Raw genomic sequence first — 21,716 nt, 5'->3', positions numbered from 1 at the left:
TGAGTGCTGGCAATCACCTGACTGAGTCTCAATGAGAATGGTATTGTGCGACGGCAGGCAAGGACGAATCGGGTACGGTATACGGTCGCCTACCTGGCTCGGAACTATGTCAGGTGCGGAGTTGTATTTCTTTTGGGGAAAATCATGGGGCTTGTTGCTACTTTTGGAGATCATGCACCTAAGTCGATCATAGCGGAGAAATTTTGGGATATGGGGAATCCTGACGATACCAAAGCTCTTCGCAGTGGTATCGGCTGTGGGCGTTGTCACGGGGGATTGTGAATCCCCGCAATATTTGACTATGAGGCTTGCTACAGGCTGAAATGAAGTCCGATTTGCAAGCCTCAACTCGGGGCCAAGGCGTGGAAAATAGTCACACTACTCTGGCGTAAACACCTGAGTTATTGGAGCACTCCTTCATTGTTGATGAGCCACAGGCATAATCGCTTCGCTGATCTTCGTTGGCCATATCTCAGGTGCACAGGAATGACATGCCAACGAGTCACGAGTCTCCCAGAGTGTATACCTTTTGTGTCTGTGTTGCAAGATGCTGGGTATCATAGCCGAGCTGACTCGCGCAGCGCATACTGCAGATGTGGTTCTCTTGTCGATCAGTGTCCATTGGTCTTTTTTCGGTAGTTGACTGGATGTCCGTTTTTCTTGGCGAATTTCCTGATCTTGCTGAAGATGTCCATGAGGGCGAAGAAATAGACGACCTGCAATACCCATGACAGCATAGTGTCGAGTATCCAATTTTCCCTAGGGGCGCCCCCCAGCGCAAGGACTCGAAGAACGGTGCAAAAAAAGTTGACAGTGATGGAATATGCTCCCTTCTCTAGGCTTGCAATAGCCCTGGATGCCACCTCGTCCGGGGTCTGAACAGGGTCGCCGTCCTCGAGGATGCGAGTAATCTCGGGCTTTGTGAGGTTCTCGCGTTCGAAGCCGGGACTGGAAATGCTGCCCGGGTAGACGACATGAATCTTGACCTTCTGTGGGTATAATTCCAACTCTTGCACCAGAGTATCGGCGAGGGCTCGGAGGGCGGCTTTCGATGGATTGTAGGGACCGTATCCAGTGACAGGGAGAAAGGCGAGAACAGACGAGGTAAAGATCAGATGCTTGGGCTCTGGAACGACGGTGACATCGGGGCCGGTCCACTCGCGTAGTATAGCGTGAGCCATCTCGGCGCTTCCCCAGAAGTTGAGGTCCATGTGTTCTCTCGTCAAAGATAGGGGAGCCTCAACCCAGAAGTCCGGGGTTGACTTTCCGGCACAACACCATACGATGTCGAGAGGTTGTCCATTGTTCCAGGCGACGGCTTGGGCGATCAGGTCGCGGGCATAGTCTTGCTTGGATACGTCGGCGGTGATGTAGTGGAAACGTTGGGTGTGGGGATTCTTTGCGACACTCTTTGACTCTTGTTAGTTCTGCCTCGAGAGTCGATCGCCATAGAGGCAAGGGGGAAGGGGGGAGGGAGGCATAGATACCTTGGCTTCGGCGAGCGATTCCTCTAGCTTGGCGGCAGTCCTGGAGACCAAGATCAGATTGGCACCTTTGGCAGCGAGTTGGCATGCTGCACTCCGTCCCATGCCTTCCGAAGCTCCGGTCAACAGGATGGTCTGGCGAAAAGGGTTAGCTGGCGCAGTCGCATCTTGTAGTGGATGGTCTCGGGTAGACTGACCTTGCCATCCACAGGCATCTGATTCTTGCTGTTGAATAAACCCATAGTGACAGCTGTTACGACTGGTACAAGACCGGCGGCGGCGGCGAGAATCCAAGGGGAGAAGGGGAGGAAATCCATGCCCAGAGCCAGAGCCAGAGCGAGAACCAGGGCAAGAGCGAAAAGCAGAAAGCCAGAAACAGGAGCAGGGATAGAAACAGAAAGAGAAGCAGGACTGGCCGAGCTTTCTATTTATATATATAAGGTAGATTGAACAGAACCAATGGCAACTTAGTCCATCAACCACCGTCCCTCACAAATTGACTCGAGATCCTTCTTGGTCCGCTTGCATTGTATTGCATCCTCAACGGCCACGATGACTTTTTCGCAAGAGTAGTGCTAGAGGGCGTCTGTAGCTAAGTAAGTTAGTGCTAGCAGGATCTAGCCAAGGGCGGACCCCTGGGAATTGGGGGGTGGATCTGCTTTGTAGCTTGGGGTTGCAGCTCCTATTTAATTTAATCATAATCCGGGACTGAATACAGTAGGTAGTACAGTAGTTATGCATGGAGTAGTCCCTTGCTTCGTATCTCCGTGCTATGCTCTGTCATTGTATCCGGCTCGAGAAGAAAAGAAGAAAAAATGAAATGAAATGAAAAAGAAGAAGAAGAAACCCTTCTTATTGGATGGAACAGAAAGTTGAGCCGCCCACTCCCAAGTCTCACGCTCATTCTCACTTGCCTGCCCACTGCCCCGTTCTCGCTCCACCAGTAGCCGACTTTTGCGGTTAGCGTATTTTAAGCGGGCCCAAATGCTCAAGTGGTGGGGGTGCTAATCGATAACATTGGCAAGGGCGGAAAAAAAAAGTCTGGGACGGCATAGCGACATTTACGCCGACTTGCGATATTCTGCGGCAGCACTCGTAGCCCTCAAGACAGCAACACCCCAGCACGTTTGCTCAAAATGGCCAAGAAAAGAAAGGCCTCAAGTGGCCCTGCCCAGCCAAAGGGACCGCGCGAACATGATCCAAAAGAGGCCCGTCTCGGCCCTGTAACAACATACCAGGATGTAGCAGACGACCAAGAGAAGTACTGGATGGAGCAGGACGCCATCATGTTCAACGATGGCCCAAAGTCCAAGAAGCAACGCCGCGTTGAGGAGGACGAACAGTTCATGGAAGACTCCGAAGAGGAGGTCCTGGCATACGACCAGGACTCCGATGATGACGACGAAGACGACCAACTCGAACAACTTGCCCGGAACGCTAAGAAGTTCTCCAAGAAGGCCAAGACGGCGGACTCTGACGCTGAGGACGCTGGCGAGGAGGAGGAAGAAGAAGAAGACACCGGCTATTGGGGCACCTCCAAGAAAGAATATTACGATGCCGACCAAATACAAACCGAGGCCGATGCGCTCGAGGAGGAGCAAGAAGCCAGGCGTCTGCAGAAAAAGCGATTGGCCAAAATGACAGATGAGGACTTCATATTCAACGAGGATGAATGGCTCGCCGAGCAACCCCAAGATGAAGACGACAAGGAGGTCGTCACTGAGGTCTTGAAAGATGTTGAAATTCCCGAAGACATGTCTCCCGAGGAAAGGCTCCGCATCCTGCAGTCTAGGTACCCCGAGCTGGAATATCTCGCCGAGGAGCTGCTTGAACTGCAACCTCTACTCGTCACTCTACAGAAACAAGCCGACGGTCAAACAAGGCAGTCGGTAGCCACCGTCAAATATCGAGTTCTCGGTTGCTATGTGGCTACCTTGGCCATGTACTTTGCTACGCTGACATCCCCCGTACGCGACTCGAATGGAGCTGCCAAGGCACTCGATCCTGCCGAACTACGAGATCACGAGGTCATGGGCACGCTATTCGAATGCAGGGAAGCGTGGCAGCGTGTCAAGGATCTGAAGCTTCCCAACACTTCTGATGCTATTACAGCTATTCCATCCCTTACAGACGAAGATGCGTTGTCTATCCAAGACCTTGCAGAAACAAGCCTCAAGCCTTCAAAGCTGACAACTAAGACTAACAAGGAGAAGCGCAAGGCCAAGCAAACAGAACGTAAAGCTAAGGAGGTGGAAGAATCACTGGCAGACCTGGATGCCCTTGTCACCAAATCCAAGAAGCCAAAGAAGTCCAAGGTCGAAGCTATTGCTGATGACAACTCAGACTTCGGCGAAGAAGAGACCATGGATTCGCGGGCTGCAGCGGAGAAGGAGAAGCGCAAGAAGAGTCTCCGATTCTACACCTCCCAGATCGTTCAAAAGTCGAACAAGCGAGCTGGTGCTGGTAGAGATGCTGGTGGTGATATGGATCTCCCTTACCGCGAGAGATTCCGAGATCGCCAAGCACGCCTCAATGCCCAAGCTGAAAAGAGGGGCCTGCAGTCCCATAAGGATGGTGCGGATCTAGGTGATGACAGCGATGCTGAAAACGCGGCTGCGATGGCCCTCAGAAACAACGCTGACGAAGGTTTGACCCCCAAAGACTCCCAAAGACTCCCTTCGCCCTTCTCCTCTATTTCGTTTTGTTGCCTCAAAAGTTGATTTAGAAACCATCTTCTCCGTCTTTTATCTAAACGCAGTAATGCTAACCTCTGACTGTCGCATAGATTACTATGACCTGATTGCACAAAAATCCAGAGCTAAGAAATCCGATAAGGCTGCTAAAGTGGAGGCGTTGGCCGCAGCTTCCCTAGCAGACAGAGTGGTTCCCGTCGAAGAAATCGGAGCAGATGGCAAGAGGAAGATTACGTATGTGTATTTTCTGTGCCTGTCATTTGATACATTATGCTAACGACCGTACAGATATGCTATAGAGAAGAACAAAGGATTGGCACCCAAGCGAAAGAAGGAGGTCAGGAATCCTCGTCTGAAGAAGCGTAAGTCGCCAAACAATACTAGTTATCCATCTTCAAATGCTAACACAATTTTTGTAAACAGGCCTCAAGTATGAAGAAAAGACCAAGAAGCTCAAGAGTATGAAGGCGACATATGGAGGAGGAGAAGGACGGGGAGGGTATAAGGGTGAGCAGACAGGTATCAAACCTGGCTTGATCAAGTCTGTCAAGCTATCCAAGTAGATTGCTGTACAATTATACCCTGGAGTGATTCTGTGATCTTTCAGCGCTATCATTGCTCAATGGTGTGATCTGTTCAAAACCTCGAGATTTGAAATCGCTTTTACGATGCCATGGTTGTGGCGATGATCAGGGTGGTCACATGACTGGCGCCAGTCCCTTCTACGGAGCTGGCACGATTGGTTCTCAGGAATTTTCCACCGCTATGATATGACACGGAACAACCTCATAATTACCAGATTTGGTACGTTATTCAAGAAAAAGTCATTTGTATAACATGGAATAAGATAGATAATCGCAGTGAAGACAGTGAATGAAATCATGGGCGTATGCGACTTTATGGAATTGTGTAATGGCTCTGGGCGATTATGCGATCGCCACCGGGCGTAAGAGCACAGCTGTTGCCAGCCGGCCATCTTAGCCCAATTTACCCTGCTCAGGCAGAAAGCATGCAGTCTTAAGAAGTCACCGTCCGTCAAATGTGACCAGCCGCAGTAATCTACAATGACTCGGTGACAGGAATTATTTTATGTCGTGATGACCGACGAGGAGTGAAGCTATGTCATCCAGAGGAGGATCAAGTGTGCCAAAGTTCACTTCATTCAAGAAGAACTCTGAACCCCTAATCCCAACCCCAGCAAAGGATGAAGAGCAGGAGAAAGACTGGCAAGAGGATCGTCGCGTGAGACGAGAAGGAAAACCTCGCGATACTGGAAGGCATAAACGCTCGAAAGACCTTGGTCGGGCCTCAGACGGTCGCAGCACAGAGAGCGAAAGAGAACCAGAGTCCAAGTATGATGTCATCCACCGCCCAGCGCCGCCTCAACCAGCCACCGATGAGCTCTTCACTATCGACAAACGCGGAGATCCTCTGATCAGGCGGTACGGTGCCAATGACCGTTATAAAGTTCCTGCCTACCGCAGATTTGGCGCCGGTCGCCTTCTGGGATCAAAGTCCTTCTTCAGAATTGACCGTAGCGGAAACCGTGAAGTATTCTTCCTTCGTGGTTATGGTGAAAACGGCTCACAACTCAGTCGCGACCGCAAGACCGTGCTAGCCAAGGTCGGCCGAGCCAGGTCTGAGCTGGTGCGAGTCCGGCCGGACAAAGTACAGACATTTACTGGGGCCGAGGATTTCCTTCCGCTGAAACAATTAAGAAAGCGAAAGCGCACTCAGTCAGGGTCAGATGGGTCTGCGAGCAACGAAGGACCCTCATACAGGTCCATACATGGCATGAGCAAGAAACACGAAAACTCCGATAGTGACGAGGCATACGGCAGCGATATTTCTACGGAGTTCGATCTAACAGATACGAATGACCCAATCAAGTTGAAGAATATTCAGCTGACAGCCCGGGTCAAGGAGCAACCAGACGACATTGATGCTTGGGTTCAACTAGCAGAGCACCAAGATATCATACGTGATTTGAATAGCCCTGAAGGGCGTGCTGCCACCCAAGCAGAAATCAAAAGCTACGCGGACATCAAGCATTCTATGCTTGAAAAGGCGTTGAAACATTCGAAAACGCCTGAGCAGGCTGCAAATTTGCGCCTGCGTATGATGCAGGAAGGGTCTAAAATATGGGACCTCAAGATTGTCACACAACGATGGGAAGAGCTCCTAGCCGACCATGGTGCCAATTTCGAGATATGGAAGGCATATATGACTTTCAGACAAGTCAACCTATCCACATTTCGATATGACGAGACGAAGCAGCTATATACCGAAAAAATACGAGCGACAGCAACAGAAATGGCGGAGCATTCATCTGAGTCACGGAAGATGTCCTTGTATGACCAGCTTATCGTAGTATTCTCGAGAGCAACACACTTCATCGCAGACTCAGGCTATGCAGAGCTGGCTGTAGCAGCATGGCAAGCTATGCTCGAGCTTCACTTCTGTCGGCCGGTCGCATTGGCCAATGCCTCCCCTTCGTTGAGTTTGTCGGGTCTACAGACGTTCTGGGAAAGCGAAGTAGCGCGTATTGGCGATGAAAATGCGAAAGGATGGGGTATATTTGAAAGTACTGGAGGTCGCGAGGATCCACCAGAACCCAAACTCTTTGATTCCAGCATTCCTTCTAGTACGAGAGACCCTTACAAAGCGTGGGCAGCTTTTGAGAGGCATAGATCTCAAGATGCGAAGATCCCAGCACGCACCATGGATGATGGGACGGAAGACGACCCATATCGTGTCATCATGTATTCCGACATAGAAGACCTATTGTTCTTCATTCCAACTCCCTCTTTATCGCTCGTACAGGAACAGCTATTGGATGCATTCCTGCTTTTCTGCCAGCTCCCTCCCGTATTTGGTTCTAGCGTCCCGATAAGGACTCTACTTCAGGATCAGGTTACTCATGGTGGTAGCACTGGATTTATAGTGCAAGAATACGAACCTGAGCTGCAAGACGATGCTCCCGGAGGTATCAAGCCACCTATATTCGATCATTATTTCCGAACCATGGCAAAATCTCTGGACGTCATGTTCTCTTATCAATGGTTCAGCTACATGAAACCACTCCCTGGCACCATTTCATCTTGGCAATACACTGTGGTATCGAACGTGTTGAAGCACCTGACATCGACTTTTCGTAAAACGGAGCTTGCAACATACTATCTTTGTTTCGAAAGTACAAATAACACAGGAAGCATCAAGAAAGCCGCCAAAACGCTTCTGAAAAAGGAGTCGAATAATGTAGATCTCTACATTGCGTTTGCCAGATCAGAGTTCACCAAGGGAAGCCAAGACGTAGCTATGAACGTGATTCCAGCTGCTCTAGGCTTGAAAGACCTGACGATGCATGACCGAGTGCGGCTTTGTAGCACCTGGGCGTGGATGGAGCTGGAGAACAATGGTATTCTTCAGGCGTCAATGCGACTGTGCCAGGCCTCAGAGGATGCAGCAGTCAACGATACAATATCACCGCTTCAGGTTCTTAAGGTTCGGCAGCTGTTGACAAGGAACCGCGATCATTTCGTATCCTCTAGAGAGCCAGACATCGCTTTGATCTACGCTGAGGCCTTGGCTCTCCTCGAATACACCACAGGGAATAGCGGTAAAGAACCAAAGTCTGGAAATCAAGGTGATATATGGTCTGTTATAGCAAGCGTCACGTTGTGTTCGGAAAGCTTCATCTCCCGTGGATTCTCGCGGCACTTGGCACATGAAAAGTTGTTGCAGTCCTCCGCACATCTTCTTTACTATCATGCTAGCCACGGGTAAGCAATCCCGCTAAGAATTAACAACTCTTTTTACTGACACCTTTTGGTTGCAGTTCGTACAGACCAGCATTCTTCCGCCAAACCATAGCGAGCTACATTCGACTTTTCCCAAGGAACACGGTCTTTTTAAGATTATATGCCTGGCGAGAGGAGCGCCTCAGCATAGAGGATAGAGTACGTGCGATTCTGGACGAAACCGTACTAACATCTACAGACGACTGTGTCAGCAGCCGAGTCTTCGCCATAGAGCACGAGATGGTCAGGGGAAACCCTCATTCCACTCATGCAGCCTTTGAGCGAGCAGTAGAAAGCGATGTCTGCAAGCATCACATCGGGATATGGATATCGTACATACGGTATTGTCACCAAAAGAAGGAGCTGCGGCCGAGAGCTAAGGATGTGTTCTATCGTGCAATTCAGAGATGTCCGTGGTCAAAGGAAGTATTTATGGAAGCATTTTTCACACTGATAAGGGAGATGGACTCCTTGGAGCTAAAATCAGTCTATCATACTTTCTGCGATAAAGGCTTGAGGGTACACGTTGAGCTCGATGAATTTGTTCAGCAATGGAAGCTGGTTCAGAGATGATAGGCAAGTCAACAATGGTCTCGACTGTCATTACCGTCTTGCCCCCAGAATTCTAGGATGATGCATATTCGTGGGATTTTCAATAAACGCCGATAATGATCGTTGTCCGTGATGATCTCCGGTCTGCTCATATCGTGCCGTCGAACCATTGTTCATAGCCAGCTGTTAACTCCGATGTCTGGGAAGGTTCCAACGGTGAGGCAATTTTGAAGGTCATATCGTATACATTTTATCATGATGTCATTCGAGCAATGCCCACCTGGGGACCCGCATACAAACAGTTCTGCTTCCCACGCTGATTACAAATCAACAGCATCTAGAAGTGCATAACTAGAGCTGTACCTCTCTGGGAGCTAAAGTAAACAAAGACTATTTATTCGCGGCTAGACACATTTTCGCGGCGTTATACTGATTCCCGTCCTTGGTTGTATAACACAAACGTCACCATTCACCATTTTACATGATCTAACACTATCATCGACACCATGACTACCAGAGCTATCGTGTTTGTTGAGGGCCCCGAAAAGGTGGCTATCCGTGAGATTCCTAAGCCGAAACTCCGAGATGGCTATGTGCTTGTGAAGGTGCACGCCGTGGGCATTAACCCGACGGACTGGAAGTCCATTCATTACGGCATGTCCGACGCGGGCTCCCGCTCCGGGTGCGACTATGCCGGCGTGGTCGAGGAGCTCGGCGAGAACCTCGGCAAGCCGTTCAAGAAGGGCGACCGTATCGCTGGCTTTATACATGGCGCGTACGTTCTCTTTTGCCCCTCCCCGCGATTTAGTATTTGCCCGAAAGAAACAAGGGGGAAGAGGAAGAGAAGAATGGATGTTCAGTTCTACTGACATACACAATTATAGCAACCGCGTAGAACACGACGACGGCTCCTTCGGCCACTGGGCCGTAGCCAAGGCCGACATCGCCCTGCGCATCCCGGACAACCTGTCCTTCGAGCAGGCGGCCACGCTCGGTGTGTCCGTCACCACCGTGGGCCAGGGCCTGTACCGGGCCCTGGAGCTGCCGCTCCCCGTGCAGGCCCCGGCGGAGAAGCCGGAGCCCATCCTCATCTACGGCGGCAGCACGGCGACTGGCATCCTGGGAATCCAGTTCGCCAAGCTCTCCGGGCTCAGCGTCGTCACCACCGCCTCGCCCCGCCACCACGCCTACCTGCGGGACGAGCTCGGCGCCGACGCCGTCTTCGACTACAGGAGCCCGACCTGCGCCGACGACATCCGCGCCTGGGCCGAGGCGAGGGGCCAGAATCTCCGCAAGGCCTGGGACTGCATCAGCCTCGAGTCCAGCGCCGAGATCTGCGCCAGGGCGCTGGCGTCGGACGAGGAGGGCGGCACCTGGGCCGGGCTCGTGCCCGTCGAAAAGGAGAAGCTCCTCGCCGTGAACAAGAACGTCAAGGGGCCCCTGGTCACGCTGGGCTATGATGCGTTCGGCGAGGAATACGTCTGGGGGACGTCGTCTTCCAACACCACGAGACCAGTCTTGCCGGGCGAGCTGGAGCACGCTAGGGAGTTTTGGGAGCTGGCCAGGGACTTGTTGGAGGAGGGCAAGGTGAAGACTATCAGGCCGACGGTCAACAGGGGCGGAGAGGGATTAGAGGGTGTGTTGAATGGTTTGGAAGAACTCAGGCAAGACAGGGTCAGCGGAGAGAAGTTGGTCTACACATTGGCGTAATCTAGAGGGTTGCTCGTATCGATGGGAATTCGCGTGAGCCTGCCAGGATATCACCGAGGGGTGCGCATTGGTTGTTAAGTAATTAACGGATGCCTATTTGGGGTGGTTTCAGGTAGGCATGAACGATCCTTTCAAGATGACTACTGCCTGCAATGCTGGTCCGAAATCCCTAACGACTGTAGTTGCAAACAGCCACAACCAGAGAAGGTTCCGCCGGGTATCTCTCGGGACCAAAACGGAGTGCTTCATACATACCTGGAACAAAACTGGTGTGTCTTCTGTTCAAAGCCGTCTGATTCAACGGTCATAAAGATGAGATCCAAAGTTCGGTCAAGTCACATTTGCTCAAACTCCCGGATGCTGCTTTGCTGGAGGAATGTTAGAAGAACAATGCTACAGAGGTGATGATCGGCATTACGGAATATGATAAGGTTCAAGATGACCAGAGCGGCAACATACGCGTCTGACTAGACCCATTGGCCGACGCTTGATCTACGGCATTTTCTTGACGACATTGTAATATGAACAGAAATGCTCTCAAGAGATACTAGATGTCTGTTTCCTAAAGGCTGCAGCAGGTTGGGGGTTGCGACTACGAAAAGCCACTTTCTTACCTATTTGTATATTTTGTCTCAAAATCTCTCATCATATCGCGACGCCAGAGACACTAATTTGACGACACTCCCTTGCCGGTTGTTCAAATATGGACTAGAATACTTGGCTGCTGAAGCTGTGCTCGTTCGTCGACCAGATGCCACGTCCGTATGACATCATTGGTTATTCTTGCTCAATAACTACACAGCACGACTCGACATTCCCATAGAATCCAGGCTGCCAGGCTGCTGGTTTTGGACTAGTCGAGGTCAGATGAAATGCAGGGGCACGAAGCAATCGTATAGTATACGCCAAAAAAGGGTACACAAAAGGGGGGTTATGTAGGATTGGTCATGACTTGTTCAGGTATGAAACCAACACTGGGGTGCGGACTTCACAACAGGGGTTGGCGTGCACTCGAGTCAGACGTGAAGCAAGCAAAACCAAAGTATGTACTTGCGCATGCAGCGTTAAATGAGAACTAAAAACTCACAACTCGTGGAGCACCCCCGGGGGCTGACTCTAGGTGTACGCCTCGTCCAGTGGACAACCTGCACCTGCAGCATCACTAACCTTGGAATGATGGAGCGGCGACACTGACTTAGTATAACCACAGAAGACAATTGGTTAAGGTTGGGACGACAGCACCGCTAGAGCACGCTAGAGTCGAGGTGTGCATCCCGCTTTTCAGGGTCCTCGTCGCGTTTTCTGGGGCAGTGCGGCTTGTGATCAACGGCCGGCCAAGGTCACAGGTCTCGATGATATAATTGTCTGTCCCCTCGCGCGCCCGCTTTCTCAGTCGTACTGTGTGGTGCAGTGCACCAGACGCAAATGAGACTCGGGCTGAGCGGGCACCTGTTGGTTGTGGATTTGCAGGATCACTTGATCTGCGTCGAGTTTCCCCCCAGCGCCCACTCCGATCCGATCGCTTGCCCGTCCCGTCTCGTTGTTGGGCAAGGGTTTCTAAATGACAACCCCGAAGACGCGACCTTCGTAGCCCCACGTGTGTATGGGGACGCAACAGAGCACAACTTCATCTTGCAGCGTCATCTCTGTACTTTCACATCCTGGGCGCACATTCAACACGGTGCAGCGTCTCAACTCGGGACATTCACAGCTTGCCTCGCTTTCCCATCGTGGGCTCGGCGGCCGTTTCGAGGTTCGTAAGCCAACGAGCCTGAATCCCCTCCAACACCGGTGCGAATGCTCCGCTCGAGGTTCCACCCCGAGGCACTCGCTCCCAGACCGACATTGCATGTCATTGCAACGGCACCCTCAAGTTAGACTTGAGTGCCCTGACCCTCCCGAGTAGAGACACCTCTGCTTTTGCAAGGCGCAGCTTTCCAAAAATGGCGAAAGACGTGGACCACGATGCGGACGAGGGCCCTTATCCGGATATGTCAGCGTCCCAGCACTCCGTGGCATCCCAACTCAGTGTGCCCCCGTCGCCCACGTTCACCCGCCGTCACCAACTGCGATCAAGACGGCCGTCCCTGTCCGAAACCCCCGATGAGCGAACCTCCCTCCTCAGACCCTCGAGGTCCCATCTGCGCATACACAGCCCGAATGGCAGCGCAACGCCGAGGAGCCCTCGCATATCCAGGCATCAAAGCTATCATGGCGCCGCGTTGAACTCAAAACATCATAGTAGGACGGGCTCGTTTGGCCAACGCTTGGTGAATGCCCTGGGAGACAGGCGAGAGTCCTTGGTAGAGTCAAAGGGCTCCATCTTTGCCGACGAGCGAGTGTGGTATGATCAATTCACCTCAACGGACTGGGTCCACGACAGCATAGCAGATTCATACCGCGTCAAAGCGCTGCGATCCCGTAAAGACTTCTGGGGCAGGGTGATTGTGCTTTTCGATGGAGCCCAAGGCTGGATCTTGAGTGCTTTGGTGGGATTCTTGGTCGCCGTGCTCGCCTATTGCGTCAATGTGGCCGAGACTACCATATTTGACTACAAGGACGGCTACTGCGCGAAGGCCTGGTATCTTAGGGAGAAGGTACGGTCTTGACATTTCCAAGCGTGCCCAGACCTTCAACTTACTGACGTTTGTCGCAGATGTGCTGTCCGCATGGCCCTTGTACTGATTGGCGGAACTGGTCTGAGGTCCTCGGCGGTCGACCCTTTGGAGACAAATGGACTGAATTTGGTGTCTACCTTATGTTTGTCCTACTGTTGGCAGTCTTGAGTTGCTTGCTTACCTTGACCACCAAGACCGTGGTGCCGTCTGCTTACCGCATGACCACACTTGATGAAAACTTCGCAGCCGAGGCTTTTGCTGGCTATGAGGACAACGAGAACGACAATGAGACGAGCCCGCGAGAACAGACGCGAGAGCCCGTTGCCCCCCCTATGGTGTATTATTCAGCAGCAGGTAGTGGTGTTGCCGAGGTCCGCGTCATTCTCAGCGGTTTCGTGTTGCACGGTTTCCTTGGCTTCAAGACGCTGGTCATCAAGTCTGCTGGCCTCATTTTGAGTGTGGCGTCAGGTCTGAGTTTAGGTAAAGAAGGCCCGTATGTTCATATTGCTACATGCATTGGCAACATCTGTTGTCGTATTTTTGCAAAATACGACAAAAACGACGCCAAGAGACGTGAAGTCCTGTCTGCGGCGGCAGCAGCTGGAGTCGTCGTTGCTTTCGGTGCTCCCCTCGGCGGTGTTCTATTCGGGCTTGAGGAGGTCGCCTACTTCTTCCCTGCCAAGACGCTCTTCCGAACCTTCTTCTGCTGTATCACTGCAGCCCTGTCATTGAAGTTCCTCAATCCCTATGGAACTCACAAGATCGTCATGTTTGAGGTTCGTTACAAGGTTGATTGGCAGTACTTTGAAATCTTTTGCTTCATTTTTGTCGGAATTCTAGGTGGTGCGGCTGGAGCGCTGTTTATCAAAGCATCTAGGAAATGGGCTGTGACCTTCCGCAAGATCTCCGTCATCAAGAGGTATCCGATGGTCGAAGTTATTTTGGTCGCACTGGTTACGGCACTCATCGGGTATTGGAACCCTCTGACGAAACTTCCGGTAGCGAAACTGCTTCTTAACCTTGCCGCACCATGCGATGACGAGACCAGAGACAGCCTAGGCTTGTGTCCCAGCGATATGAGCGAGATTCCCGGCATCATGCGTCTTCTGCTTGTTGCATTGTTGATCAAGGGCTTTCTCACAATCATCACTTTTGGCATCAAGGTACCGGCCGGCATTTATGTGCCGTCCATGGTGGTTGGCGGTCTGATGGGGAGGATCATTGGCCATGCCACGCAATGGCTTGTAATGCGTTTTCCGACTTGGGGACTCTGGGGTACATGCCCAATCTATGCGGAGGCTACGTGCGTGCAGCCTGGTGTATATGCCCTGATTGCTGCCGGCTCGACCATGTGCGGAGTGACAAGGCTATCCGTTACTCTCGCAGTCATTCTCTTTGAGCTGACTGGAAGTCTCGACTACGTGCTGCCCTTCTCTTTGGCTATCCTTGTCGCCAAATGGACAGCAGACGCCATGGAGCCCTTGAGTATCTACGATCTGCTTACCGAGATGAATTCGTATCCTTTCCTCGACAACAAGCACAAGCCTATCTTCACATCTGATCTTGCGGATATAATCCCTCGAGTTCGTCGTGAGCGCGTGGTCGACATCACCAACTCGCCCCTTGTTCCAGCCTCAAGTCTGCGGACAAGATTGGAGCTTCTCCACAAAGCTGGAGAGCTGGACGGCGGCTTGCCCATTCTTCGAAAGGGCATCCTTGTAGGATTGATCCCTGCGCCAGACCTGGAATTTGCTCTAGACAACCTTCCAGATGAAGAAACGGCATTGTGCTTGATGACCAATATCCCGTCCATTGACGAAGATGAAGACGGCGAGCGAGATCCTACCGACTTTACCCCGTTCATCGACCCCGCTCCGGTTGCTTTGGACATCCACTCTCCTATGGATCTTGTATACGAGTGTTTCGTCAAGCTCGGTCTCCGGTATATATGCATCTTGAAAGACGGAAAGTATGCAGGCATGGTAAGTTCGCTCACCAATCTGTGGCTAAAGTAGGTACCGACTAATACTCTCATAGACACACAAGAAACGTTTTGTGAAATACATGCGTGAGCTCGAGCAGAAAGAGCATGGTTCATGAATGCGATTCTAGGAGAATCATTGTTCGAATTCTATTGAACAGTTTTTGGGGTTTCTTTTTCTCTTTTGCATTTCTTCGCGCATGGTAGATTTTTATAATCGTTGCATTTTCAGGAAGTGGCATTATACATTGATTTTGGCGTAAGGGTCAGAAGGCGCTTTTTTCTTTCTTTCTTGATCTAGAGGCATTTGGCAACGATAGGTGGCTTATTGATTGATTATGGCACCAGCTTGCGTTTGTTTATTATTGCAGGTATCCCAGGACGAGGACTTGGTCAACGAAGCATACCGTTGGTTCCAACGTAACAGCATAGTCAAATAAATTGTCACATGTGTGAACTCTGTCAATCAGCGGTTTCATACCAATATAGCTGCTAGGAGTTACCATCAGTTCAGCACAGACTGTTTGGCCGCCGATGTCCATCCGGAGTCTCAGACATGATGTGCGGCACGACGACCAACTCCACCGGGTTCTGCTTGAGCATAGAAGTTGAATGATTCAACTCGAGAAACTCTTCACGCAGTCCTAGCCAAGGTCAACATTTCGATCTCGCCATCCAATATACTCCATGATACATATTACGCTCGCCTCTTTGCTCCTTCTGCCACAGCTAATGGTTGGCATCACGCTTCAGCCACGATCCCATACACCAAACGTTCTTGTCAGGTGGACATAACAACAATAAAGGGTAAACAATGCTGGGAGATATACTCCCTGACATGGTGCCACGATGAGGCACAAGCCTTTCTGCGTCAAGATCCTTGCAGGGAACTATGCAAATATGCGTTAACAGCATATAATGTTTGTGTAATATCTGACAAACGCTAACACGGTTTTATCATAGAGGGTTGGCGAATTTGTAGGCGAAGCGGGTACAGTTCGTGGTGCATATGGGGGCAAGCAGCCTATGCTGGTGGGAAGGCTACAACAATCTGGTTTTGAGGTAAACAGATTGTGACTTGCCACACGCTGTACTTTTGCAAATAAGCATTGGAGCAAACTAGATTGTCTCTGCTCACATTCGAGTTACAGAGCTAAACAATCATATCGATTCTCTCAACTGAAATCCACAAATCTCAATGCACGCCATGTCACCACAAAGGTTCCATTTGGATATTGAGCTCTTCAGGGAAGATTGTAAGTCCTCAAATGATTCAATCGTAGCTGTTAACATAATTCCAACAGTCATCACTCAATCGGTCCGTATTCAAGCGTTATCAATTCCCTCTGAGTTATTTCTCATCTCACATCCCGCTTGCCAAACCTACAAGGCACAAGTTCATCATCATTGTGCTATATTCAACCGTGTGCTCAAACCACATCATCGCTTAAAAGGATAATTCGCAAGTTGGCCTTCGTATATTAAATAGACGAAGGAAATATCTTATCGAGGTTGTTTCCGGCTCTATGTTGGCCGGACTTGTCAGTCACAAGTTTCTCTTATTTTAGAATCAGCGAGAGATCGCGATTACCAAATTAAACAAGTTGCTCGATATATACACGCCAAAAAAATGTTCATCCCGGCTTGTGGGAATCTATTCTCACCTGGAACTTCCAGTTTACCTGTCGAAAAAGATATTCTCCTTATATCTTCTTTAGGAATTCGCCTTGCTCTACGCAAAAGCGACAAAGGACTAACAGCGGAGTAATGCGTCGGCGTCTACGTTGTAATTTATCATTGTGTATAAGGCCCCCAAGTTTCGGTTGGTTATTAAACATGGCTTTAAAAGCAAATAAATCGTGGGGAGAACAATCGGATTGGAGTGTGCCTCAGTGACCCAAATACAGCATACGTCTGGCCAGGCAACCGGTTACTCCATTCTGAACAATTCAATGAGATCTGTAAAGCCTTGACGCGATTTTCATATGCAACTGATCCCCCTCATCACAACAATAAACATTCCGCACACCTCGCACCACCCCCACTGCAACAATTCAATCTTGCACCATTCGCAGCCAACTTCACAGTCTCAGTTCTACAGACACACATATCGTCAAAAGTCACGTTCTTGGTCGCAATACACGATGCCTCCTAAGAAGCAGACCAAGGCTGGCGAGGACGCCCCTATCGGCGGTACCACACTTTCAGAACCCGAGACACAGCTCATCGTTGCCATCTTTGAGAGCTCCAGCAAGGGCGACTGGGTCAACAACGTCGACTGGCAGAAGGTCACAGATACCCTGGGCGCTACCAACATCAAGGCAACCAAGGAGCGCTTCCGAGCCAGTGAGTTTACTTGCCCCTGTAGCACCCGCCTCTTGCCGTGCCATCTACATCAATATCGCTGCTTGCTCTTGATTTGGTACTGTTGTGTTCAAAATGCTTTGAAGAACAATGCTAACTTTCTACATCCAGTGGTTGCCAAGCATGGGTTTTTCAGGACAGAAATTTCCGAGGGCAAGGACGCTGATGCAGCAACCCCCAAGAAGACTGCCAAGGCAAAGACTCCCGGCAGCCGCAAGAAGAAATCTGAGCCCACTGACGATGATATGGGAGAGACACCTACCAAGAAGGTCAAGACTAGTGTTGATGCTAATGCTGATGCTGATATGGCCAGTCTGAATGGTGATGGCCTTAGCATGCTGGATGGCGGAGATATTTGAAAGTCAGCTTCACTACTTGGAAAATTTGCAAGAAGTCCTGGTAACCACTACCACTACTAGAGGGAGGAATTTATTCTTGACGACCATTATGTATTTGAGAGATCCGGCGACCATTGATCGTCTGGCATGTCACTTCTGGGCTAATGCAGCATGTAATTGCAAAGTTTTGGCAATGAACAATTTGGTAACGACGTATTGGAAACCCGTGCTTTGGCGTAAATAAGCTGCAGACATGAGATTTGGCGATATTGCATGGACTCTGGCATCTACGGGCGTAGGTACTTTGACACACTCATCCCGCTGAACTACCCTCTTCCACTGTAAGCACCTATCAACCTCTAGGAACCACAAGGGTATTCTATATTATAACCTTGCAAGTCTAACGAGAGTGAATCCTGCAGAGCAACACATAATTCTGCCCTGATATGTACGTGAACCTCGGGCAAAGTGTCTATTAATTAACATGAACGCGCGTTGAGGATAACAGTACAATATTGGAATGTTCAATCTCTATCAACTGGATAATCCGAGAATCGACAGTGGCCATAGGTCGTGGAATATCATACCGTCCAGGTATTTATGCGGCTCCCTCCCAAACATGCTTTTTTTGATAGCCTAAGAACTTCGACGAGGAAAGCTCTTTTTCATTCGTTCTCTACCTCCAACATCCTTTTCAAATGTATTCCGACTGAGAATGAGCGGCTAGACATTATAACTACGACTCATCATCCTGAGCGAGGGTAAGTCGGCCGCTGGCAAGGATCATCAACCGCAATAATTGTGTGACATCGGGATGATGTTCTTGAAATGCGCGGTCCCTTTGAGAGCTCATGGGTCCGGTAAGCTCCAACAGTCCACGTCAGCCGCAGGATGGGTCAGGGGCTTGAACAAGTTTGAGTGGATCAAATAGAACTTATGTCCCATGCAGCTTCTTAGACAGAAAATGTCGTATCGATTATCTTGTCTGCACTGTGATCGATGTTAGCTAAAACACGGGACTGAGAGGCAAAAGGACAAAAAATATCCCAGAGGGCCCGACTCGTGGTCAGAAACTAGCATACTGTGCACTGTTGAGAATACTCCCAAGTTTGCTTTGTTTGAAACATACATTCGATAGATGTAGCTGCGCACTAGAGTTGGCATGAAAAGTCTTTCTAACCCAGATTTCCCGTTTCTTACAACTAGGTAGTACGAGATCTCTCAAGTTGCCGATCTCGCAAACAATGCCACTCAGGGCCCATCAGACGATAAGTTCTCCACTGGCCTCTGGTTGTACTATCCAGGTGTTCCGACCCAACCACTTTGCCCACCATGAAAATCCAACTAATGGTTCGATGAGCATTCAATTCCTTGCTGGAATGTTGTCTTCCATGGTTTCTAAGGTCTAACTCAAGACGATGCGTTGCCCACAATTCCTTTCTTAACGTTGTTGATGTTTAACCTGCAGAGATTAGTAAGAATTCATAGGACAAGTGACGGCCGATATCGAAGCCGGTCGAAAATGGCCCTGTTGAACTGCCCGTAGATCTCTAACTCAGGTAGTTGCAAGGTTGGGGCAGGCTCTGCATGCTCGATATATCGTATTCGGATTAACCTAGTGCCCACCGTTCGGGCTTAAAGGAGACACCGTACGAAGGCTAAGCAGTCGCGTTCACACACCGGGTCCTTCCACAAGAAGAAAAATGAGTTTATTGCATGACTATGAGGGCTCGCCCGCTTCAACAATGATGACTCTGTGGCCGACAATAGTGCGTTAACATCCCACTGATCTCGAACTCGACGCATTGTATATGACTCGAACTTCCATCATGAGATCACTGGGCATTCTACCGAGACGTTACCATCGCCTTTCGCCAAGCACTCGGATTGACGAAGGAGGCGGAGATAAGCGCGATGACGACGTGCCGAATCTAACTGGGGAAGCGGTTGAATGCCAAGGCTGTAAGCTCCTGGATGTTGAGCAGATTTGGCAGATTCTCAGCCTTGGCACTGTCGCAAGTCGAAATTACAAATGGGGGACAATGCTCTTGGTCCAATTCTGTCATTGTTGTAGCGCGCTCCGACCCACCCAGTTTCATCTAAATATCGGCTCTTGCTGCTAGTGTCCGTTGGTCTGCGAGTTCAGTGAGTGGAGCTAGTGTTAATCAACAAAGCTTATTGCTGTACAAGAAATGATGGGGCATTTTCACCGATATTTTCTCACTAAAGAGGTAGCATGACTGTAACCACATGAATCCTATACAAGGTATACGATGGGGCGATGGGCCAATCATTGACCATGTCTGGATCATGCCAAGAACTGAGATCCAGAAACCTGGGCGCGGCTCGATTGAAATGTCCCGAAAAGTCGGCCGGGCTGACCTGCATCCCCTTGGTTCCTTGCAGAAACAATCAAGATCGAACGACATGCAGCTGCAATGTTCAATCTTCCTCAAACAGAGTCTGGTGATCGGTATTTTCCAGTGGGCTTCGCGGCTACTCACCTACATTGAATGCTCAGTATAATCGCCTCCACAACTGGGCTGTGAGACTCATCTAGACGAAGTTGTCTAGCCTCTTTTACCCACCCGGCAGGCGAAAAGGGCCCATCTGGATGAAGTCGTTCAGTTTTTGATCCTTGCATTGCAATGATAGTTGGTAAGTCAACATCCTCAGATATGCTCAGCATCTGAATACTTAAGGTAATGTTACTTCCACACAATGAAGTCTTTTCTTCTCTCATCACACACAGTTCTTTCATCCTCTTGTTCAACCATCTTCTTCACATTCTCTCATTAAGCAGTGCTTAATCATTCTTTTACACGCTCCAAGCCGGCTTAGATCAACCACTTTTTTTTTTTTTAACATCACCTTCATCTTCAACCTCTTCAACCTACACAATGCAGTACCGTATTGTCTTCGGTGTCGCCGCCTCCATGGCTCTCGGTGTCTCTGCTGCTCCTAGCCCCATTGTCACTAGTGCTCCATCTCTCGAGGCGCGCAGACTCGCTCTGAAGCGTGACAGCCTTCCCGCCTCTTCGGGTTCCTCCGTCCTGAGCGACGTTCAGACTATCGCTGCCGGCGAGTCTTTCGATGGTGGTATGTTCGCTTTCGACCGTGGCGTTGACTGCGAGGGCCAGACCGAGGGTGGCGACTCTGATGCCGTCTTCCAGATCGAGGAGGGTGGTTCGTTGTCCAACGTCATCATTGGACCCAACCAGATGGAGGGTATTCACTGCCAAGGTGCTTGCACCCTGACCAACGTCTGGTGGTCGGCTGTCTGTGAGGATGCCTTCACCATCAAGAACCAGGACGCTGGTGATACTACCTACATCAACGGTGGTGGTGCTTTCGGTGCTGACGACAAGGTTTTCCAGCACAACGGTGCCGGAAGCTTGAGCGTCAGTGACTTCACGGTTGACACATTCGGCAAGCTCTACCGAAGCTGTGGTAACTGCGACTCCATGTACGAGCGCCACGTTATCATGGATAGCATCACTGCCTCGGACGGTGACATGCTTGCGGGTATCAACTCCAACTACGGTGACTCAGCAACCTTCACGAACATCGCTGTCACCAGTGTTGACGACATCTGCGTTACCTTCACTGGTACTGATGACAACTCGCAGGAGCCTACTAAGAACGGCTCCGGCGCTGACGGTACCTACTGTATCTACAGCGACTCTGACGTCTCCGGCGACACTTCTTCCGGTAGCTCTGGTTCTGGCTCCTCCGCCGCTGCTTCCACCCAAAAGGCCACCGCTTCCTCTGCCGCAGCCAAGACCTCGACCACCAAGGGAAGCAGCACCAAGACTTCCTCGGCTGCTTCCAAGAGTACCAGCGCCGCCGCCGATGAGGACGAGGAGAACTCTACCAAGACTACTTCCAAGAGCTCCAAGTCCACCAAGACCTCGAGCTCAAAGTCTACCAAGACTAAGTCCTCTTCCAAGTCAACCAAGACCAGCGAGTCCAACTAAGATGTTGCAACTGGCCTAAAGGCTACCGGTGAAATTTCGGGATGGTAAATCACTCCACCTAACTGGTTGATATTTGATGACGAACAACAACAACTTCTCTTTCCTTCTTTATGATGTATATCTTATGGCTAGCTTGTGTATATATAAAAACTACATAGACGGGTTGTTAGCTTAGATCCTAACAACGGTTTCGCTCGTG

General features: G+C 50.3%; 7 protein-coding genes across 7 annotated transcripts; 6 read left to right on the top strand and 1 right to left on the bottom strand.

Moving 5' to 3' along the window:
- Window positions 1-611: 611 nt before the first annotated feature.
- On the bottom strand, window positions 612-1,801 carry BKA67DRAFT_533378 (short-chain dehydrogenase; the record flags this gene model as incomplete). The annotated part of the gene is made up of 3 exons (XM_046099690.1): window positions 612-1,409; window positions 1,488-1,619; window positions 1,682-1,801. 3 exons carry the CDS (start codon window positions 1,799-1,801, stop codon window positions 612-614), a joined length of 1,050 nt encoding a protein of 349 aa, XP_045962448.1.
- A 653-nt stretch (window positions 1,802-2,454) lies between these two features.
- Window positions 2,455-5,123, top strand: BKA67DRAFT_557421 (Sas10 C-terminal domain-containing protein). Its single transcript, XM_046102256.1, has 4 exons — window positions 2,455-4,130; window positions 4,270-4,411; window positions 4,466-4,539; window positions 4,601-5,123. The coding sequence occupies exons 1-4, from the start codon at window positions 2,621-2,623 to the stop codon at window positions 4,738-4,740; spliced, it is 1,866 nt and encodes a 621-aa protein (XP_045962447.1). The 5' UTR covers window positions 2,455-2,620; the 3' UTR covers window positions 4,741-5,123.
- Window positions 5,124-5,189: 66 nt separating this feature from the next.
- Window positions 5,190-8,845, top strand: BKA67DRAFT_557418 (NRDE-2, necessary for RNA interference-domain-containing protein). The gene is made up of 2 exons (XM_046102255.1): window positions 5,190-7,959; window positions 8,016-8,845. The coding sequence occupies exons 1-2, from the start codon at window positions 5,297-5,299 to the stop codon at window positions 8,548-8,550; spliced, it is 3,198 nt and encodes a 1,065-aa protein (XP_045962446.1). The 5' UTR covers window positions 5,190-5,296; the 3' UTR covers window positions 8,551-8,845.
- A 190-nt stretch (window positions 8,846-9,035) lies between these two features.
- Window positions 9,036-10,239, top strand: BKA67DRAFT_533375 (chaperonin 10-like protein; the record flags this gene model as incomplete). Its single annotated transcript, XM_046099689.1, has 2 exons — window positions 9,036-9,304; window positions 9,414-10,239. 2 exons carry the CDS (start codon window positions 9,036-9,038, stop codon window positions 10,237-10,239), a joined length of 1,095 nt encoding a protein of 364 aa, XP_045962445.1.
- A 1,991-nt stretch (window positions 10,240-12,230) lies between these two features.
- BKA67DRAFT_512309 (voltage-gated chloride channel protein) lies at window positions 12,231-14,957 on the top strand (the record flags this gene model as incomplete). The annotated part of the gene is made up of 3 exons (XM_046097461.1): window positions 12,231-12,836; window positions 12,896-14,839; window positions 14,895-14,957. 3 exons carry the CDS (start codon window positions 12,231-12,233, stop codon window positions 14,955-14,957), a joined length of 2,613 nt encoding a protein of 870 aa, XP_045962444.1.
- A 2,025-nt stretch (window positions 14,958-16,982) lies between these two features.
- BKA67DRAFT_533373 (uncharacterized protein) lies at window positions 16,983-17,561 on the top strand (the record flags this gene model as incomplete). The annotated part of the gene is made up of 2 exons (XM_046099688.1): window positions 16,983-17,184; window positions 17,314-17,561. The coding sequence occupies 2 exons, from the start codon at window positions 16,983-16,985 to the stop codon at window positions 17,559-17,561; spliced, it is 450 nt and encodes a 149-aa protein (XP_045962443.1).
- A 2,909-nt stretch (window positions 17,562-20,470) lies between these two features.
- Window positions 20,471-21,070, top strand: BKA67DRAFT_506152 (pectate lyase; the record flags this gene model as incomplete). The annotated part of the gene is made up of 1 exon (XM_046097129.1): window positions 20,471-21,070. A coding segment is annotated over one exon (600 nt), but the record flags the coding sequence as incomplete, so codon positions are not given.
- Window positions 21,071-21,716: the final 646 nt, after the last annotated feature.

Source organism: Truncatella angustata, assembly GCF_020726525.1.
Source record: "Truncatella angustata strain MPI-SDFR-AT-0073 chromosome Unknown BKA67scaffold_2, whole genome shotgun sequence".
Taxonomy (NCBI): domain Eukaryota; kingdom Fungi; phylum Ascomycota; class Sordariomycetes; order Amphisphaeriales; family Sporocadaceae; genus Truncatella; species Truncatella angustata.
Note: the sequence above shows the minus strand (reverse complement) of the source record. Positions and strands in the feature narration are given on the sequence as shown.

Bases quoted from the DNA above. Each gene is read 5' to 3' on its own strand.
- BKA67DRAFT_557421 (XM_046102256.1), top strand. From the start codon at position 2,621: ATGGCCAAGAAAAGAAAGGCCTCAAGTGGCCCTGCCCAGCCAAAGGGA. The intron at 4,412-4,465 runs GTATGTGTATTT...ACGACCGTACAG, and splicing joins GATGGCAAGAGGAAGATTAC to ATATGCTATAGAGAAGAACA. The intron at 4,540-4,600 runs GTAAGTCGCCAA...TTTTGTAAACAG, and splicing joins GAATCCTCGTCTGAAGAAGC to GCCTCAAGTATGAAGAAAAG.
- BKA67DRAFT_557418 (XM_046102255.1), top strand. From the start codon at position 5,297: ATGTCATCCAGAGGAGGATCAAGTGTGCCAAAGTTCACTTCATTCAAG. The intron at 7,960-8,015 runs GTAAGCAATCCC...TTTTGGTTGCAG, and splicing joins TACTATCATGCTAGCCACGG to TTCGTACAGACCAGCATTCT.